This window comes from Morus notabilis, unplaced genomic scaffold (assembly GCF_000414095.1).
Source record: "Morus notabilis unplaced genomic scaffold, ASM41409v2 Scaffold2386, whole genome shotgun sequence".
NCBI classification, from domain to species: Eukaryota; Viridiplantae; Streptophyta; class Magnoliopsida; order Rosales; family Moraceae; genus Morus; species Morus notabilis.
In genome coordinates this window covers 37,061-59,127 of record NW_010358728.1, presented here as the reverse complement: position 1 = coordinate 59,127, position 22,067 = coordinate 37,061, and the positions used below count along the sequence as shown (strand labels likewise).

At 34.8% G+C, this 22,067-nt stretch overlaps 1 protein-coding gene across 2 annotated transcripts; it reads right to left on the bottom strand.

Annotated features, from left to right (window-relative positions):
- Positions 1-10,974: 10,974 nt before the first annotated feature.
- LOC21385865 (zinc finger protein CONSTANS-LIKE 9) lies at positions 10,975-20,215 on the bottom strand. 2 transcript variants are annotated; one of them, XM_024162424.1, is made up of 3 exons: positions 19,693-20,215; positions 11,492-11,624; positions 10,975-11,404 (listed from the first exon to the last, which is right to left on the bottom strand). In XM_024162424.1, exons 1-3 carry the CDS (start codon positions 20,085-20,087, stop codon positions 11,180-11,182), a joined length of 753 nt encoding a protein of 250 aa, XP_024018192.1. In that variant the 5' UTR covers positions 20,088-20,215; the 3' UTR covers positions 10,975-11,179. The 2 variants fall into 2 exon arrangements, with proteins under 2 accessions (XP_024018192.1, XP_010091460.1); XM_010093158.2 differs by lacking the exons at positions 10,975-11,404; positions 11,492-11,624 and adding an exon at positions 19,143-19,472 and having other exon boundaries at positions 19,560-20,215.
- Positions 20,216-22,067: the final 1,852 nt, after the last annotated feature.

Below are 22,067 nucleotides of genomic sequence, written 5' to 3'. Positions count from 1 at the left end.
CCTGAAGCGCTATGAGTAAATATGAGACATTCCTTAGAAAATATAAATAATGGCTTGAATGCAACACAAAATGAATAATCAAGTAAATAAATGAGTAAATAAAACAAACTTAAAAAGCCAATAGATATAGATATAATAATATTTTCATGTAATAATCATGACTCAAATATGAGACATTCCCAGCAATGTGTGATAAACAGGTTGTGGTTGTTCACTAAGGGTAGTTGCACAAAGAGATAGGAGATTGTCTCTATCACAGAAATTATGGCTTGAATGCAACACAAAATGAATTAAGTATATAACATATAACCTTCTCCAAGACTACTACAGCCTCGTTCACTTCGCGGATTCGAGTTTTTAATTCGAGCTGAGATGTGACATTTTCAGAGAGCTTTTTACTGTAGCAGAAAAAGTTAGATGTGACATTTTCTGAGAGCTTTTTACTGTAGAAACTTAAAACTGAAAATTCGAATCGGTGAAATGAACGAGGCCTACGTCTATTAAAAGAAAGAGAACAGGGAAAAAAATAGAACAACACTAACAAAGAGCAGTGTACCTGATTGTTGTCGTTGTTTTTTTTTTTTTTTTTTGATTGCATCAAACAGTAAGAACAGGGAAAGGAAAGCACAGAAATTATGGCTTGAATGCAACACAAAATGAATTAAGTATATAACATATAACCTTCTCCAAGACTACTACATCAATTAAAAGAAAGAGAACAGGGAAAAAAATAGAACAACACTAACAAAGAGCAGTGCCTCTGATTGCTGTCGTTGTTTTCTTTTTATTGCATCAAACAGTAAGAACAGGGAAAGGAAAGCAAGAGGGAGACATGAGAAAAGAAACTTTGAAACGCTTATGAATAAATTTCCAATGAAACAGTAAAAATGAAGGCACCAAAAGAAATGGAATAAATGAAGATAGTAAGGAAAAGAGCACCAAAAAATTCAATTCAAAAATAGTAAATAGGATCGGAATCCAAATAAAAAAAAAAAAAACATTATCCTGATATAATCTTATGATCATTTCTAATCTCTTTAGTTGTGAAGGTACAATATTCAAGTTTTGTAAATTGCTTCTCATCTTATATATTATTCGTCTTGACAAATTGAGTCATCTTAAATCCTTTTTCTGTTTTGTTACCTATAATCATAGCATTATTAGTTATGGAATTTTGGTAATGGTTTTCTTTGCCCAAGCATGCTCTTTCTACTCCGTACAAGTAGAGGATGGAATGGTCTGTTATGATTTTTATGTTCCAGTAAGTTCCTGGATGTCTAAACTATGTTGAACTGTTGCAGGATGGGAAAACTTTGTACAATGAGTTGGAAGTTGTTGAAGGAATGAAGCTAGACAGGGGTTACATATCACCTTATTTCATTACAAACCAGAAAACGCAAAAATGTGTACCAAAGCTAAGGTAAATAAAGATATATATATATATATACATATTATATATGTGTGTGTGTGTGTGTATGCGTATATGTGCACACACAGAGAGATGAGTATTATCAATCTCTACACATAACTTTTAAACTTTTTATATTGATATTCTATCTATGACTTTGCTAAAGTAGAATTGATCTTTGTTGTTCACGTTTCATTATGTTGTTGCATTTTTTGTTTTATTTGCCTTATATATGATGTTCATATATTGACTTCCTTTTTTTAGACTGAAAATTTTAAGTCTAAAATATCAGTCAACCAATGGAAGCAAAAGGAGTGAAAGATACAGGGATAAAGGAGTGAAAGCTACAGAAATGAAGGAGTAAATGAGATGAAGGACTAAATGATGCGTATAAATAGACACACAGAGAGATGACTAAGAAACAAACAAATAGGTGAACGTATGACTATTGTACATTGACCAAACATAGAGAAAAATAAAGGCAGATAATAAAAGGCAAACAACGAACATTAACACTGCTATAGCAAATTAATACATCCAATGTCAACAGCAAAAATTAAATAACTGTGGATAGAGGTTATTAATATTACCTCAAACGGTATGAAGACTGTTTTAAGTCTAAAATATCAGCCAACCAAATGGAGCCAACCAGACGGAAGCAACAGGAGTGAAAGATAGAGAGATGAAGGAGTCAAAGATAGAGAGATAAAGGAGTAAATGAGATGAAGTGGTAAGTGATGGACAGTGTAATAGAGCAGTAAATGATGCTACGTGAGATAGGGGAGTAAAGAGGCCAAATGAAAGAAAAAGAAACAGGAATATGCATATTACATTCATATCCAGCAACATTCTTAAATAGAGAACGGCAGACTAAATGCACAACCTGTAACAACAGGACACCGTAAGAGGGCAAAGTCGGTTGACAAAACGTAAGGAACTAAAATTCCCTAACAAAACAATAAAATTAATACATTACGGAGAATAAGGAAAAGCAAGAAAAAAAAAAGAAAATGTAAATATAAGAATCATCCCAGCGCAAGGAAAAGAGAAAAGAAAAAACAAAGGTAGAAAAAAGAGAGATGCAAAACAATTTTTTCCCCTTAATTTGCTATCCATTTCACGGACTGCAAAAAAAAAAAAAACAAAAAAAAAAAAAGAGAAAAAAGAGAGAGAGAGAAAAAAATCAAGAATTCATTTAATACCTGTGCAGCAGGATCAGTACAAATTATGGACATGGCAAGACAAATGAGCACTGGAGATATTAGTAAATACGGGGTAAAAAATGAAAATCAGGCAGAGACAACGCGGAACCATCCACATAACGATCTCTATCATCAAGATCAAGCGGAGACAACACGGAAGCACCCACGTCTCCGCCGAAGCACCCACATAAGGAACCCTATGTGAACAGAAGGACGAATCAAGATAAAAAATAGGAAATTAGAAAAAAAAAAAAAATTCCTCCATAAACATATGTGCTATCCAATCAGAAATTGCACCCACTTTTGCCAACTACTGAAAAATTTAAACATGGCGCGGAAGCAAACAACAGAGAAAACCATAGAAAATGACATGAAAAACAGCGGGAAAAGGAAGGTTGAAGATGCAATCTCCTAAAAACACAGAAAAATTGGAGTGAAAATGACAAAGCAAACCAACATTGAAGACACCTGCACCAAAACATAAACAAATCAAAACATCATTCACTAAAACGACAGGAAAAAACCAAACTAAAACAGTAAATAAACACAATCAAAAAAGTCAGGAAAAGGAAACCATAAAATCACACAATTTCCTCCTAAATCAGATAAGAAAAGGAAAGAAAATCAATACACCAAAAAAAAGAGACACGACATTGGCCGAAAGATCATAAGCATATCCAAGAAAATAAAGAGGGAAAGGAGAAAAGGGAAGCACAAAGAGGATGAGGAAGGCAAAGAGACTGAGGACATCAAAGAAATCAACCGAAGACAACACAAAAATAGGGCCACAAAACTCAACAACATGGCCCCAAATTACATGAGAAAGGGAAGGAATATGAACCCATGAGAGAAAAAGCCTACAATACTCGCCGAAGAACAATGAAGGAGGTAGAGGCAAAGAGTAGATGGCCGAAGAACAATGAAGGAAGCGGAGGCATAGCGCAGATGAAGGAGGCGGAGAGAAAGGGCAAATGAAAGAGGCGAACATTGTTACACCACAATTGAGGGATCGACCGACCCTCTGAGTGACAAGCGTCGAGGACTCCCTGTTGAGGACCAGTTGCTGACGCCGAAGGAACCAGTGTGTCCAGAGTGCCCTTTAGACGTCGAGAAGTAACGTGCGCTGATGCGCGTCGAGGGCCCAGCCCATGTGGGAGGACCCGACGTCGAGACATTAGCCCGGTCAAATCCGCTATCAGTCCTAGGGAAGATACACTGTATCACCTACCGCCACTGTTGGAATCAGGAAATCAGGCATTGGGTAAATAGTGGTTAACCTGACCGGGAAGCAATAATCAGAAAAATCCAGCAGCCAAATCCCCAAATTAAGGGACAGAGGTTGATTTTCTCGGGAAGTGCAAGGGGTTTCTCATATGTATAAGGCCTATAAATAGAGCCACAAAAGTTCATTACGTTTTTTAGACACACAAAAAATACTACTCCAGAGAGTTTGTAATCTACAACATATTAGTGCATGCACAAGTGGATTAGGCAAAGAATTTTGGCCAAACCACTATAAACACTTGTCTAATTTACTTATTCGGCACTATTAATTCCTGATTAATACGCAAGTGATTAGTGCGAGTGTTCTCGGAGAGTTAGTAATTTCTTGTTGATCAAAATCCACCATCAACAATTGGCACTAGAAGGAGGGCCTAAACCCAAAAATTGAATCCAGCAAAACGCAGTGACTATGGCTCCTCTGAGAAAGACCCGCAGCATGACGACAACCCAGAAAAACCAAGAAGGCCAGACCTCGGCCCAAGGAGGGAGGAATCCGGTGAACCCACCCAACGGTGGCCAGGAAGTCGCTAGGGTACGACCTAACCATAGGGCGCAGCCACAGGCCACTGGAGACCCCCCAGACCACCTTGACCAACTCCAAAGGAAGGTAGAAACACTTGTTGTGGCTGTGGAAAGGATGGCCACAGCCCTCGCCGGACAGGAACAAAGGCCAGACTCGATGCCACCGCTAGAGGACGCGCCGATGAACCCGGTGAACGCCGCCGTTGGGAACCCAGTAATTGGTAACTGACGTGGTGACGCCGAGGGGGTCAGTGACAGTGGGGCCAACAACCCCCGCCCAGCCAGGTCGAATAGATATGTGGGGAGCAGGCAACGAGTTGCCAAGAGAAGAGCCCAGGAGAGGGCCGCGGTCGAAGCAGAAAATGGCCAAGGGATACCCCCTCGACTGCAGGAGAACATGAGAAGGAGGGATGCGGTCCCAGTAGAATCTTCGTCCGTACGCAGGGAAGACCTGAGAGAACGACTGAACGCTCGACATGAGCGAGACGTGTAGCAGCCCAAGGAAGAAGAGCTTGCGGCCGAGAATAAAACCCTGGCCGAGAAAATGGGTAACTTTATTGTAGAAGAAACAGTAAATTGTGCCTGTATGAACAGTAAAGCCCCACTCTCTTTTAGTATATTTATAATGGGCGTGGAATGATGAAATTTGTACATATATTATTAACATTCCAACTATTGTAGGAACTATGCATCTGTTAATTAAGCTTAAGACCAGTTGTAGTATGGGCAATGCACTGCTGTTGTCGTTTAGTTTGTGCACGATGGTGGGGTTTATGGACATGTTATTCCGGGATGATTAAGGGCTTGTTCTTTTGAAGTAAAACTTAAAAAAAATTTGAACTCAAGTTATAATTTTTTTCAAGTTAATGTTTGTTTGTAAAATTTGAGTTTAAATTTGAATTTTAACTCAAGTTTTAACTTGAGTTTGAGGCTAAAATCTGAGTTCAAGTTTTTCTTTCAACTCAAGTTCTTAAACTCAAACTCAAGTTAATGAACAATATTTTTTCTATTCTTAAAAACGTCATAACTTTTTCATTTTAATTCCGATTGAAATGAATTTTTTTCTACGCGTTCACAACGAAGAGACAAATAAAACCCCACCCATATACCCTATTAAAATTTTTCATCACCAATGAGTTTTTTATTAAAATACTATCTAAATATAAATTCAAGTTTTGACATACTAAAACACAAACTCAAATAGATTCTCAATTCAAATCATAACTCAAATGTGCACATCCAAACACAAACTTAAGTTACAATTTCAACTCAAATTATAACTCAAATTCAACTCAATATCTACACTCAAATCACCATAACTCAAAAATACAACTGAAGAACCCCTAGTATTAATCCTCTGGAAATGATATGTTATTTCTCTAACGATAGAATGGAGATTATAATTTTGTTATTGTCATGTGTATTCATTGACCCGTATGTAAAGTATGGTATTTGTAGATCGGAACCACTAAACTGTGTTTGCTGACGGGGCAGGATAATGTGTAAAGATCCTTGACTGAAGATGGTAACTTAGGCATGGGTTCGCCTAATTGGTGCAACACTGTCATCCATGACTTTGGTCTCCAAGATTACCTTGGCAACAACAACAACTCTCTGGGGCTTCCTCCACATTAAGGTGACGTTTGGTAAGGGGATTCGTATTCTAATTCGAATTATGGTTCATCGTTCGCTACAGTATTTTCTCTCACAAAAATACACGTAAATAAAAAATAGTTCTAATCCATGACCAAAAGTCTCCTAAAAGTGCCGAAAAAATTCAAATGTGAGACCGTTGTATGCTATTTTTGTGACTTGTATGGCATTACTATTTCCGTACCTTGTATGCTTTTACTTCTTTCTCATCTACAACAATTTTCATTATGTTAGGGTTTAGTCTCACTTTTCATCCACAAATTTGACTTTACCGCGTTGCATGGGTTACGGTTTCTCCTTTATATTTCAGTCTAATCATAATTACGCTAACAGAGGTTACAAACGATTTGGTCTCACTAACGATTAATAAAAATTATTTTTTAGCTATACATTATTCAAATACAATTACAGATAATAGTTTCGTGCTCTCGATTTTAACTTAATTAATTGATGCGCATGCGTTATTTTTTCATCATTACTTTTGTGTTAGCAATACGATGATATTGACCTACATCATAACCACAAGCATCGAGACCTAGTTATCCACCAAAATTTAATTTCAGGAAAAAAAACAACCCGTCAACTTTTTAACATAATACATTCATTTAGTAAGGACACTTGTTTTCGTCTTTTTTTCCTTATCTACTTAGTGTCGAAAAACTAGCTAACCTCCACACAAAAATTGACAACATGCTAAGCAAAGACGCCCAAACTCATCCCCGATAGCTTCTATCAAAGAAGTGGAACTCTGATGTTCCACCAATTGAAGGGAAAAAAGCAATTTCGAGAAGTAAATTCCTCAAAATTAAGTAAAGTAATCCTTTGTTTGGTAAGGGTAGTTGTTTTCTTTTTTTCTTTTCTAATCTAATCAGTGTTGAAAAACTAGCGTGTTTAGTATCAGTTTTGTTTTCATTTTTTACGTTTTTCTAGACAAAAAAAACAGAGATTGAGGAGGAAAATGTGTTTGGAGGAAAAAAGGTGAAAAAATGAAAATAAAAACGGTTTTTGGTTAGTGTAAAATGACATAAAAACATAAAATGAATTTAAGTCGTTTTTCATTTTCAGTTTTGGGTTGATGCCATTTTCTTTTGGCAAGTAGGTGTGGGCTTAAATGAATTAACTAAGTGCTCTTAAATTAAAAATAAAAATTGTATAACCAAACGGAATTTCAGTTTTTTCTTATACTAAAAACAGTATCTTAATAAAACTACCAAACGCATTTTCAGAAACGATTTCTGTCTGAGATTAAAAACGTTTTCATTTCCAGTTTCATATAAAAAACAGAATCATTTTAGAACCAATTCCAAACACACGCCCAAACTCATCCCCCATAGCTTCTATCATAGAAGTGCAACTTTGTTGCTGTATTAATTGAAGGGAAAAAGCAATTTTGAGAAGTTAATTGTCCAAAATTAAGCAATGCAATGCTTAAAGTGAGAATACTAGTACCAACGACAATGGCATAGAGGTAAAGACAGAATGTTTTTATGTGAGGTTTATCTGCTACATGTTATTCCAACTTTATAGGAGTTTAAGAATTATTTTGAATGCTTTGGTGGGATGTTCAAAATAAAATTCTCAAGAGTACCTTTATAATTGCACGTTCAACACTCAACCTCTAACTTTAAAATCACGCCAAATGTTATTTTCCGTTGAAAACTTAACAAAAAGGGGGGAATTTACAGGAGTTCACAAATTCATGTGAACAGATGTTAAAGAATTAAGTTTGGGGGCAATTTTGGAAGGTAGCTTATAAATTGGGCTTAAACGTGCAATTTGTCCTAACTAATAACACCACGTTTGATACACTGTTCATTAACATGTTACTTTGTACATATCAAAATGTTACTCTACGATGCTTACATGTTATCTTGCCGTTCAGCGACAAAAAATCTTGAATTTTTGAGGATTTTTAAATTATTTTTCTGCCCATGAAATGTGGCCTTCAACAATGATATACCTCCTTAATTACATAATTGCCACCTAAACAGTGGCCCAGCCACCGGTAGTAGTCGGTTCTACTTGGCTGGCGCTTAGTTGAGGTCCAAGTTCTAACCTGCAAGTTGGCGCATCAAAATTTGTTCCTCATCTCCTCTTACGCCACGTGTGGAAGAACCGGTCCGCCAAGCGGACCGTAGCTTATGCCTATATATCCTTTGGAATTAGTTTAGAAGATGTTTAATAGAGGGATTCGTTCCTTGATTCGAATCATGATTCGTAGTTCGTTATAATATTTTTTCTCATAAAAAATATACATAAATTGAAAATGATTCGAATTACATGATTTAAATCATCTAACCAAACGTCTTCTTATTCGATTTATCCCAAATGAAGATTGAAGCAAAGCACGTGCAACTGACTTTTTATGACTCAAAGAAGTTGACTTTGCCAGAATGAAGCAAATCTTGGTTCTCTGCCTTGGGTCATATACCCGAGTCGACCCTACAATCTTATATAATACGAAAAGAATTTTCTAAAAATGATCCACCCTTGTATTATAGGCATAGTTTTTTCTTTTTTTTTTCTTTTTTTCTTTTTTCCTGTTATTTTCCATTCTTCATTAAACCGTTAGAACTGTAATATGTTTATCCTTTTGCATATTTTGTGCTTTTTATGTATTCTAAATTAAATTTAAGTATATTTATCTTTTTATACCTTATATTTTAAATTTATTTAAAAACTATACCTTCGGTTTTTCATCTTATTAAATATATAACTTAAAATTAGATTTAATACATAAATTTATATCTTTTCACATTCAACCCTCAATTTTAACCTAAATAATACCTAAAATACGCTTGAATAAAAATGAAAAAAGAAAAAAAATAAACTATATACTTACTGTCTTGACCAGAAAAATATGTAAAATACCATTGAAATGAGTTTTTTTTTTTTTGTGTTTTTAATTTTTAATTTTTGTAATATTATAAAGTTTTAGTTTTTTCTCTTTTCTTAAGGATATTTTAGTCATTTTAAAAGTCAAAATTAATTATTAATCAAGATAAAGTATAGATTTGTATGTTAAATCTAATTTGAAAATATACATTTAATGAGATAAAAAACTGAATGTATAGATTTTTGAATAAACCTAAAACATTGGTATAGAAATATAAATATTCCTTAAATTTAACTCTAAATAAAATGCATTATAATAAGAATAAGAAATCCCGTTAATTTTAAGATGCCTGTTATAGTATGATAGGCATTTTTATTTAATTATTGGATTAAATTTTTAATTGTTTGATTTGTAAGTTTTTACGTTGAAAATTTAAAGTTCCAGTCACAAATTAAAACCGTTAAAGAGGAAATATAACGGTAAAATAAGTGTTTCTACTGATAAGGTAAAAGAAAAAAAGCTCCTACCATAAATTTCGTCGAATTTTAATTATTTGTGATCGTCGGCTAATGTATGCAGGTGTAAAAGCTAAAACGTAAGTGCCACACAATTTTTTCTCTTTTATTTTTTTTTTATTTTTTTTTTATTTTTTCGTTTTCTTTGGCGGAAGACACTTTTTTATCTAGCTTTTGTGATTGCCTCTTTTTTTCCTTCTCTCAAACTCTTTTCCTTTTGAGATAATAGAATAGTGGGCACTTGTTCCCTTTGAAGATGACTTACATCACCAGACAAGAAGGAAAAAACCTATGCCTCTCAACAATTCATCTTAATGCGTTAGGCGCAAGCGTTCAAATCTTCCAATTAACAAGTAACAAGTAACAACGAAAGGGTATATAGATACATAATCTAACCTAATTTCACTTAAACTATTACATATTACGTACAAACTAATAGAAAAACTTTGGATGCTCATCCACTAATTAAAAAAAAAAAACAATGTTCTACCAAAAGTGTATTTCACAACCAACGTGATTATCCTCGCATAAGTAGCAGAAAATAAGATCACAATCTTACCTTCCCAAATGACGCAAACAGGAAAACAATACAACATGACCTATTTAAACAAATAATAAAATAAAATTTTTTTATAGTAAGGTACCAAAAAAGAAAACACTCCCTATTGATAGCTCACAACATAATAATATTAAAACAGAAAAAATTAAAAATAGTTTGAGGACACTTAACAAAAATATCGAAATTTGGAGCTTTCTACCATAACGTGCCAATAATATTGTGTTTTTTTTTAAAAAAAAAACTTTATATTTTATCAAGTTTACGGTTTAAAACAAAACCATATCGATAAAGTGTGTTTAAAATAAACGATGTAAAAATCAGACCGAAACCACTGAAATTATTGAACCGAACAAAAAAGACATCGGAAACTAACCAGACCGAACCAACTAAAAACAGTTCTCTTAAAAACAAATTATCATATTAAATGGGTAATTATTAATTCCTTAGAACAAAATTCTTCAATGAATAAAAAATATATGGTAACCAAAACCGTGTGGGAATTGAAGGTCAACCTAATCCAGCCAAGTTTATTTTGTATTATTATTGTTTTTTATTTTGTATTTTGTATTTTTGACTTTTTTTGCTAAGAACCAATCCAGTCAAGTTGTCCTGGTTTTCACACTTGTCTGACTCTAGCTTTCCACAAGTTGTCCCCGGTTTTGCCGCCGACTCGGCGCTACACTTTCATTTTCATATATCCATTCAACCCCATACTTTACGAGTGGCAAAACTCACAACCACAAGTTTTCAACCGCTAAATATTGTCCATTAAGTCTTTTTGTTTCCTTTTACGTTCTATTGTTTCTCCTCTGTTTTTTCTACCATATGACACTTGCCATTTCAAAATTCATATTCTGCTACTGCGGGGTCCACCAATCCGCGTATTCAGAAAACGATTATTATGAAATAAAAATGTGCAAAAATAAATAAATAAAAATTGAAAATGGAATATAACGTAATTACCAATTAAAAATAATAATTAAGAATTACTGTCATGATCTAAAAAGAAAAATAAAGGAAAAAGTACATTCTAATTTACAGGCTTAATGATGAGAAGAATTCAATCTTGTATTAGCAATGTAATTAATCAAAAAGAAAAGAAAAGAAAAGAAAAGAAAAGAAACAAAGCAAAGCCGTATGGTTAGGTATGGATAAACACAGAAAAAAGGTAGTGCAAAATGAGGGACCGATTAAGAGAGATCAACGGCTCTGATCTCTGCTGAGTTTGCAAATCCCTAGGATTGTGGCGGACGCATCATGGACGTCTGTGATCGCGTCCTTTGTGAGCCTCTGGAGCGAGCTAATGATCGCCGTTGACCTTGCTGACTCCGTTTGACCGTGATCGTCCTGAGCCACTGATCGGTAGTCTTCGCCCAGTCTCGGCCGCTTCACCGACCGGAATGATCCCGAAGATGTCGCTTCATCCTGAAAATTGAATAACTTAGGGTTAACCATGTTTGGCTTCCGAGAAAATTAGAAAGGAAAATTACATCAAAATTGAAAGATGCGTACATCGGACTCCAGATCCGTTTTCTCTCGCATTCGCTTCGACACTGAATTAAGCCTCTCCTCCTCCTCGCTCGTTGTACTCGAAGAAGCCGCCGCCGCCGCCGACAGGGGCGGGGGAGCCGAAGAGGAACACGACCACGGAACGACCTGATTCTCTCCGTCCTCATCCTGATCGTCAGAATCTCCATAAAAATTGCGTTCTTTTCAATAACTCCAAATTCAAGATTGGAGTTAAAAAAGTGAGTTTAATTGGAATTGTGTTTGTTAGCCCGGTCAAATCCGCTATCAGTCCTAGGGAAGATACACTGTATCACCTACCGCCACTGTTGGAATCAGGAAATCAGGCATTGGGTAAATAGTGGTTAACCTGACCGGGAAGCAATAATCAGAAAAATCCAGCAGCCAAATCCCCAAATTAAGGGACAGAGGTTGATTTTCTCGGGAAGTGCAAGGGGTTTCTCATATGTATAAGGCCTATAAATAGAGCCACAAAAGTTCATTACGTTTTTTAGACACACAAAAAATACTACTCCAGAGAGTTTGTAATCTACAACATATTAGTGCATGCACAAGTGGATTAGGCAAAGAATTTTGGCCAAACCACTATAAACACTTGTCTAATTTACTTATTCGGCACTATTAATTCCTGATTAATACGCAAGTGATTAGTGCGAGTGTTCTCGGAGAGTTAGTAATTTCTTGTTGATCAAAATCCACCATCAACAATTGGCACTAGAAGGAGGGCCTAAACCCAAAAATTGAATCCAGCAAAACGCAGTGACTATGGCTCCTCTGAGAAAGACCCGCAGCATGACGACAACCCAGAAAAACCAAGAAGGCCAGACCTCGGCCCAAGGAGGGAGGAATCCGGTGAACCCACCCAACGGTGGCCAGGAAGTCGCTAGGGTACGACCTAACCATAGGGCGCAGCCACAGGCCACTGGAGACCCCCCAGACCACCTTGACCAACTCCAAAGGAAGGTAGAAACACTTGTTGTGGCTGTGGAAAGGATGGCCACAGCCCTCGCCGGACAGGAACAAAGGCCAGACTCGATGCCACCGCTAGAGGACGCGCCGATGAACCCGGTGAACGCCGCCGTTGGGAACCCAGTAATTGGTAACTGACGTGGTGACGCCGAGGGGGTCAGTGACAGTGGGGCCAACAACCCCCGCCCAGCCAGGTCGAATAGATATGTGGGGAGCAGGCAACGAGTTGCCAAGAGAAGAGCCCAGGAGAGGGCCGCGGTCGAAGCAGAAAATGGCCAAGGGATACCCCCTCGACTGCAGGAGAACATGAGAAGGAGGGATGCGGTCCCAGTAGAATCTTCGTCCGTACGCAGGGAAGACCTGAGAGAACGACTGAACGCTCGACATGAGCGAGACGTGTAGCAGCCCAAGGAAGAAGAGCTTGCGGCCGAGAATAAAACCCTGGCCGAGAAAATGGGTAACTTTATTGTAGAAGAAACAGTAAATTGTGCCTGTATGAACAGTAAAGCCCCACTCTCTTTTAGTATATTTATAATGGGCGTGGAATGATGAAATTTGTACATATATTATTAACATTCCAACTATTGTAGGAACTATGCATCTGTTAATTAAGCTTAAGACCAGTTGTAGTATGGGCAATGCACTGCTGTTGTCGTTTAGTTTGTGCACGATGGTGGGGTTTATGGACATGTTATTCCGGGATGATTAAGGGCTTGTTCTTTTGAAGTAAAACTTAAAAAAAATTTGAACTCAAGTTATAATTTTTTTCAAGTTAATGTTTGTTTGTAAAATTTGAGTTTAAATTTGAATTTTAACTCAAGTTTTAACTTGAGTTTGAGGCTAAAATCTGAGTTCAAGTTTTTCTTTCAACTCAAGTTCTTAAACTCAAACTCAAGTTAATGAACAATATTTTTTCTATTCTTAAAAACGTCATAACTTTTTCATTTTAATTCCGATTGAAATGAATTTTTTTCTACGCGTTCACAACGAAGAGACAAATAAAACCCCACCCATATACCCTATTAAAATTTTTCATCACCAATGAGTTTTTTATTAAAATACTATCTAAATATAAATTCAAGTTTTGACATACTAAAACACAAACTCAAATAGATTCTCAATTCAAATCATAACTCAAATGTGCACATCCAAACACAAACTTAAGTTACAATTTCAACTCAAATTATAACTCAAATTCAACTCAATATCTACACTCAAATCACCATAACTCAAAAATACAACTGAAGAACCCCTAGTATTAATCCTCTGGAAATGATATGTTATTTCTCTAACGATAGAATGGAGATTATAATTTTGTTATTGTCATGTGTATTCATTGACCCGTATGTAAAGTATGGTATTTGTAGATCGGAACCACTAAACTGTGTTTGCTGACGGGGCAGGATAATGTGTAAAGATCCTTGACTGAAGATGGTAACTTAGGCATGGGTTCGCCTAATTGGTGCAACACTGTCATCCATGACTTTGGTCTCCAAGATTACCTTGGCAACAACAACAACTCTCTGGGGCTTCCTCCACATTAAGGTGACGTTTGGTAAGGGGATTCGTATTCTAATTCGAATTATGGTTCATCGTTCGCTACAGTATTTTCTCTCACAAAAATACACGTAAATAAAAAATAGTTCTAATCCATGACCAAAAGTCTCCTAAAAGTGCCGAAAAAATTCAAATGTGAGACCGTTGTATGCTATTTTTGTGACTTGTATGGCATTACTATTTCCGTACCTTGTATGCTTTTACTTCTTTCTCATCTACAACAATTTTCATTATGTTAGGGTTTAGTCTCACTTTTCATCCACAAATTTGACTTTACCGCGTTGCATGGGTTACGGTTTCTCCTTTATATTTCAGTCTAATCATAATTACGCTAACAGAGGTTACAAACGATTTGGTCTCACTAACGATTAATAAAAATTATTTTTTAGCTATACATTATTCAAATACAATTACAGATAATAGTTTCGTGCTCTCGATTTTAACTTAATTAATTGATGCGCATGCGTTATTTTTTCATCATTACTTTTGTGTTAGCAATACGATGATATTGACCTACATCATAACCACAAGCATCGAGACCTAGTTATCCACCAAAATTTAATTTCAGGAAAAAAAACAACCCGTCAACTTTTTAACATAATACATTCATTTAGTAAGGACACTTGTTTTCGTCTTTTTTTCCTTATCTACTTAGTGTCGAAAAACTAGCTAACCTCCACACAAAAATTGACAACATGCTAAGCAAAGACGCCCAAACTCATCCCCGATAGCTTCTATCAAAGAAGTGGAACTCTGATGTTCCACCAATTGAAGGGAAAAAAGCAATTTCGAGAAGTAAATTCCTCAAAATTAAGTAAAGTAATCCTTTGTTTGGTAAGGGTAGTTGTTTTCTTTTTTTCTTTTCTAATCTAATCAGTGTTGAAAAACTAGCGTGTTTAGTATCAGTTTTGTTTTCATTTTTTACGTTTTTCTAGACAAAAAAAACAGAGATTGAGGAGGAAAATGTGTTTGGAGGAAAAAAGGTGAAAAAATGAAAATAAAAACGGTTTTTGGTTAGTGTAAAATGACATAAAAACATAAAATGAATTTAAGTCGTTTTTCATTTTCAGTTTTGGGTTGATGCCATTTTCTTTTGGCAAGTAGGTGTGGGCTTAAATGAATTAACTAAGTGCTCTTAAATTAAAAATAAAAATTGTATAACCAAACGGAATTTCAGTTTTTTCTTATACTAAAAACAGTATCTTAATAAAACTACCAAACGCATTTTCAGAAACGATTTCTGTCTGAGATTAAAAACGTTTTCATTTCCAGTTTCATATAAAAAACAGAATCATTTTAGAACCAATTCCAAACACACGCCCAAACTCATCCCCCATAGCTTCTATCATAGAAGTGCAACTTTGTTGCTGTATTAATTGAAGGGAAAAAGCAATTTTGAGAAGTTAATTGTCCAAAATTAAGCAATGCAATGCTTAAAGTGAGAATACTAGTACCAACGACAATGGCATAGAGGTAAAGACAGAATGTTTTTATGTGAGGTTTATCTGCTACATGTTATTCCAACTTTATAGGAGTTTAAGAATTATTTTGAATGCTTTGGTGGGATGTTCAAAATAAAATTCTCAAGAGTACCTTTATAATTGCACGTTCAACACTCAACCTCTAACTTTAAAATCACGCCAAATGTTATTTTCCGTTGAAAACTTAACAAAAAGGGGGGAATTTACAGGAGTTCACAAATTCATGTGAACAGATGTTAAAGAATTAAGTTTGGGGGCAATTTTGGAAGGTAGCTTATAAATTGGGCTTAAACGTGCAATTTGTCCTAACTAATAACACCACGTTTGATACACTGTTCATTAACATGTTACTTTGTACATATCAAAATGTTACTCTACGATGCTTACATGTTATCTTGCCGTTCAGCGACAAAAAATCTTGAATTTTTGAGGATTTTTAAATTATTTTTCTGCCCATGAAATGTGGCCTTCAACAATGATATACCTCCTTAATTACATAATTGCCACCTAAACAGTGGCCCAGCCACCGGTAGTAGTCGGTTCTACTTGGCTGGCGCTTAGTTGAGGTCCAAGTTCTAACCTGCAAGTTGGCGCATCAAAATTTGTTCCTCATCTCCTCTTACGCCACGTGTGGAAGAACCGGTCCGCCAAGCGGACCGTAGCTTATGCCTATATATCCTTTGGAATTAGTTTAGAAGATGTTTAATAGAGGGATTCGTTCCTTGATTCGAATCATGATTCGTAGTTCGTTATAATATTTTTTCTCATAAAAAATATACATAAATTGAAAATGATTCGAATTACATGATTTAAATCATCTAACCAAACGTCTTCTTATTCGATTTATCCCAAATGAAGATTGAAGCAAAGCACGTGCAACTGACTTTTTATGACTCAAAGAAGTTGACTTTGCCAGAATGAAGCAAATCTTGGTTCTCTGCCTTGGGTCATATACCCGAGTCGACCCTACAATCTTATATAATACGAAAAGAATTTTCTAAAAATGATCCACCCTTGTATTATAGGCATAGTTTTTTCTTTTTTTTTTCTTTTTTTCTTTTTTCCTGTTATTTTCCATTCTTCATTAAACCGTTAGAACTGTAATATGTTTATCCTTTTGCATATTTTGTGCTTTTTATGTATTCTAAATTAAATTTAAGTATATTTATCTTTTTATACCTTATATTTTAAATTTATTTAAAAACTATACCTTCGGTTTTTCATCTTATTAAATATATAACTTAAAATTAGATTTAATACATAAATTTATATCTTTTCACATTCAACCCTCAATTTTAACCTAAATAATACCTAAAATACGCTTGAATAAAAATGAAAAAAGAAAAAAAATAAACTATATACTTACTGTCTTGACCAGAAAAATATGTAAAATACCATTGAAATGAGTTTTTTTTTTTTTGTGTTTTTAATTTTTAATTTTTGTAATATTATAAAGTTTTAGTTTTTTCTCTTTTCTTAAGGATATTTTAGTCATTTTAAAAGTCAAAATTAATTATTAATCAAGATAAAGTATAGATTTGTATGTTAAATCTAATTTGAAAATATACATTTAATGAGATAAAAAACTGAATGTATAGATTTTTGAATAAACCTAAAACATTGGTATAGAAATATAAATATTCCTTAAATTTAACTCTAAATAAAATGCATTATAATAAGAATAAGAAATCCCGTTAATTTTAAGATGCCTGTTATAGTATGATAGGCATTTTTATTTAATTATTGGATTAAATTTTTAATTGTTTGATTTGTAAGTTTTTACGTTGAAAATTTAAAGTTCCAGTCACAAATTAAAACCGTTAAAGAGGAAATATAACGGTAAAATAAGTGTTTCTACTGATAAGGTAAAAGAAAAAAAGCTCCTACCATAAATTTCGTCGAATTTTAATTATTTGTGATCGTCGGCTAATGTATGCAGGTGTAAAAGCTAAAACGTAAGTGCCACACAATTTTTTCTCTTTTATTTTTTTTTTATTTTTTTTTTATTTTTTCGTTTTCTTTGGCGGAAGACACTTTTTTATCTAGCTTTTGTGATTGCCTCTTTTTTTCCTTCTCTCAAACTCTTTTCCTTTTGAGATAATAGAATAGTGGGCACTTGTTCCCTTTGAAGATGACTTACATCACCAGACAAGAAGGAAAAAACCTATGCCTCTCAACAATTCATCTTAATGCGTTAGGCGCAAGCGTTCAAATCTTCCAATTAACAAGTAACAAGTAACAACGAAAGGGTATATAGATACATAATCTAACCTAATTTCACTTAAACTATTACATATTACGTACAAACTAATAGAAAAACTTTGGATGCTCATCCACTAATTAAAAAAAAAAAACAATGTTCTACCAAAAGTGTATTTCACAACCAACGTGATTATCCTCGCATAAGTAGCAGAAAATAAGATCACAATCTTACCTTCCCAAATGACGCAAACAGGAAAACAATACAACATGACCTATTTAAACAAATAATAAAATAAAATTTTTTTATAGTAAGGTACCAAAAAAGAAAACACTCCCTATTGATAGCTCACAACATAATAATATTAAAACAGAAAAAATTAAAAATAGTTTGAGGACACTTAACAAAAATATCGAAATTTGGAGCTTTCTACCATAACGTGCCAATAATATTGTGTTTTTTTTTAAAAAAAAAACTTTATATTTTATCAAGTTTACGGTTTAAAACAAAACCATATCGATAAAGTGTGTTTAAAATAAACGATGTAAAAATCAGACCGAAACCACTGAAATTATTGAACCGAACAAAAAAGACATCGGAAACTAACCAGACCGAACCAACTAAAAACAGTTCTCTTAAAAACAAATTATCATATTAAATGGGTAATTATTAATTCCTTAGAACAAAATTCTTCAATGAATAAAAAATATATGGTAACCAAAACCGTGTGGGAATTGAAGGTCAACCTAATCCAGCCAAGTTTATTTTGTATTATTATTGTTTTTTATTTTGTATTTTGTATTTTTGACTTTTTTTGCTAAGAACCAATCCAGTCAAGTTGTCCTGGTTTTCACACTTGTCTGACTCTAGCTTTCCACAAGTTGTCCCCGGTTTTGCCGCCGACTCGGCGCTACACTTTCATTTTCATATATCCATTCAACCCCATACTTTACGAGTGGCAAAACTCACAACCACAAGTTTTCAACCGCTAAATATTGTCCATTAAGTCTTTTTGTTTCCTTTTACGTTCTATTGTTTCTCCTCTGTTTTTTCTACCATATGACACTTGCCATTTCAAAATTCATATTCTGCTACTGCGGGGTCCACCAATCCGCGTATTCAGAAAACGATTATTATGAAATAAAAATGTGCAAAAATAAATAAATAAAAATTGAAAATGGAATATAACGTAATTACCAATTAAAAATAATAATTAAGAATTACTGTCATGATCTAAAAAGAAAAATAAAGGAAAAAGTACATTCTAATTTACAGGCTTAATGATGAGAAGAATTCAATCTTGTATTAGCAATGTAATTAATCAAAAAGAAAAGAAAAGAAAAGAAAAGAAAAGAAAAGAAAAGAAAAGAAAAGAAAAGAAAAGAAAAGAAAAGAAAAGAAAAGAAAAGAAAAGAAAAGAAAAGAAAAGAAAAGAAAAGAAAAGAAAAGAAAAGAAACAAAGCAAAGCCGTATGGTTAGGTATGGATAAACACAGAAAAAAGGTAGTGCAAAATGAGGGACCGATTAAGAGAGATCAACGGCTCTGATCTCTGCTGAGTTTGCAAATCCCTAGGATTGTGGCGGACGCATCATGGACGTCTGTGATCGCGTCCTTTGTGAGCCTCTGGAGCGAGCTAATGATCGCCGTTGACCTTGCTGACTCCGTTTGACCGTGATCGTCCTGAGCCACTGATCGGTAGTCTTCGCCCAGTCTCGGCCGCTTCACCGACCGGAATGATCCCGAAGATGTCGCTTCATCCTGAAAATTGAATAACTTAGGGTTAACCATGTTTGGCTTCCGAGAAAATTAGAAAGGAAAATTACATCAAAATTGAAAGATGCGTACATCGGACTCCAGATCCGTTTTCTCTCGCATTCGCTTCGACACTGAATTAAGCCTCTCCTCCTCCTCGCTCGTTGTACTCGAAGAAGCCGCCGCCGCCGCCGACAGAGGCGGAGGAGCCGAAGAGGAACACGACCACGGAACGACCTGATTCTCTCCGTCCTCATCCTGATCGTCAGAATCTCCATCTTCATCATGTACACTAAGCATATCGATCTCATCTTCATCGTCTTCATCTTCTTCGTCGTCTTCGTCGTTTCCTCCCTGGCTTTCCTCATCGCGACCTCGCTCGAGCCTCCTGCCATGGCAATCGACGCAGTTCTCACAGACGGACACGGTCGGGGTGAGCTTGGGACCGGAGGCCTTCCATGGCGTCGGAGAGTGGCACACATGGCAGAGGAGGCTCCGAGTGTGCTTCGCCACCAGGAAGTTCGCGCCGTGAACCTTCTCGTCACAGTCCCAGCATAAGCTCGCCTGGTCCGACTCGCAGTGCATCCTCGCTCGCAATCCGCATAGTTCGCAGTCTCTCATTTCCCTCCCTCCCTCTCTCTCTCTCTCTCTCTCTCTCTCTCTCCTTCTTCTTCTTCTTCTTCTTCTTTGTGGTATTGAAGTTCAGGAAATAGTGGAGGCAAAATAGACGTCCAAACTCTCAAGTTGACGGTATTTATTGAAATAACTCGGAGAAGCCGAATAATTATATAAAAAAAAAAAAAAAAAAAAAAAAACTCGGATATGCTGGATATAATTACTGAATTATCCGTGCCTTTTCGGCTGTTGTGTAAGGGTAATTTCGTCATCCCGTATTTCGCATAACCATACTTAGCTGAATTAAAATATGCGAAATACCGGAGTCGTCGTGGCTTTTTCATCGCTGCTGGTTCTCCTGTAGTAAGGAGTAGGTTATGTAATATGTTCCTCGATTCAATCTACGCCACATCGGTGACATAGGAAAATAGTCAGAAACTATTGGTTATTTTTTTCCGCGAGTGTATAAAATGTTATATATAAGCAACATGTGATTTCGTCTCCTGTCTGACCATTCTCCATTTGTTGCCGCCACTCTGGAAACCTTTACCTTGCGTGTTTAGGGAGTATTTTTTCTGGAGATATTTTGCTTGGATTTTGGTGATGACGCTTAACCCTATTAATGGGCCCTACAGATTCTCGATCCATCCTACGTGGACAGATTTGGGCCACAACAGAGTCGTTAGCCCACGTGACGCCCACCTGGGCTTCTTTTTTTCTTTGTTAATCAACCTAGGCACCGTTAAGCAAGCATCCTTCTTAAAAAAAAAAAAAAAAATGAAGAATTTACTTTTTTTCATTAGCTTGGATGTTGATCCTTATTCTTAATAAATACTTATTTATTAATATAATTATTTATTTAAAAAAATTATAAATTAAGAATAAAAAGTAAAAATTATAAATTTATACATTTATACATTTTTAAAAGTATTTATTGGCCCGTTCACTTTGTTGATTCGAATTTAGAATTTGAGTTGAGATGTGACTTTATATGAGAGCCTTTTACTGTAATAAAAAAGTTAGATGTGATTGTTTGTGAGAATATTTTATTATAAAAAAATTTAAATTTTAAACTCAAATCAACGAAATAAACGAGATCTAAGATTATCTTTTTATTCTGTACCATTCCTAGTAGGCCCCACAATTATCTCTTTATTCGTGCTTCTGCTTTCGGCTCTGGAATAATTTTGCCTAATCCTCTCTTCACTTTAATCTTTTCCTATGCATTTTTTAATTTAAAAAAAAAAATCTTTTCCTATGCTTTTTTATTTGATAGACAACATTATTGATTTTATCAAGAACAAATAATAGAAAAATAAAGATGGGCCCCACTGATTTATGGGCAGGGTAGTGTTGTGGTGCAACGGCCATGGCCCTGTCCTGGGAAATGCATCATTTCTGCGTAGGATATAATTTTCTAATTTTGTGAGATATATACCATTTCATGACGAGAGCATCTTCAATATAATATTATAATTAATATGTTAATTATAAATTTTATATTTAAATATAAAAAATATTTTTTAACGTAATATTATTTATTGTGTTAAATTTTTTATATGTTATATTTTGTGATAAATTTTTTATCACATATAACATATGAGAAATTTAATATTTTTTTATTATTGATTAAAATGTTTATTTTTACATGTAATTATTACAGCTTTTTCATTTTTCAATTATTTTAAAAATTAAGTTTACTTTTAAAACTTGATAAGTTGAGACTTTCTCCGGTACGTCAAAATACCAGTAGGTCGGATTTTTTGTCTGTCGAATTTTCATAAAATTACGTAAAAATTAAAAAGTACGCGAATCGAACAGTTAAAAAAACCTGCCTTACCGGTACGATAGGCGTACCAGAAAATTTCCTTAATAATTTTGAAAAGAAAAAAAGAGATCTAACATTTCAAATAACATTACGTATTCGAGTAAAAATAGAAATAAGATAGCATATCATATTTTTTTAATGTTAAATATACAATTGAC

Bases quoted from the DNA above. Each gene is read 5' to 3' on its own strand.
- LOC21385865 (XM_024162424.1), bottom strand. From the start codon at position 20,087: ATGAGAGACTGCGAACTATGCGGATTGCGAGCGAGGATGCACTGCGAG. The intron at 11,625-19,692 runs GTCGTGTTCCTC...GGTCGTTCCGTG, and splicing joins GAGAATCAGGTCGTTCCGTG to GTCGTGTTCCTCTTCGGCTC. The intron at 11,405-11,491 runs GTACGCATCTTT...TTCAATTTTCAG, and splicing joins AAACGGATCTGGAGTCCGAT to GATGAAGCGACATCTTCGGG.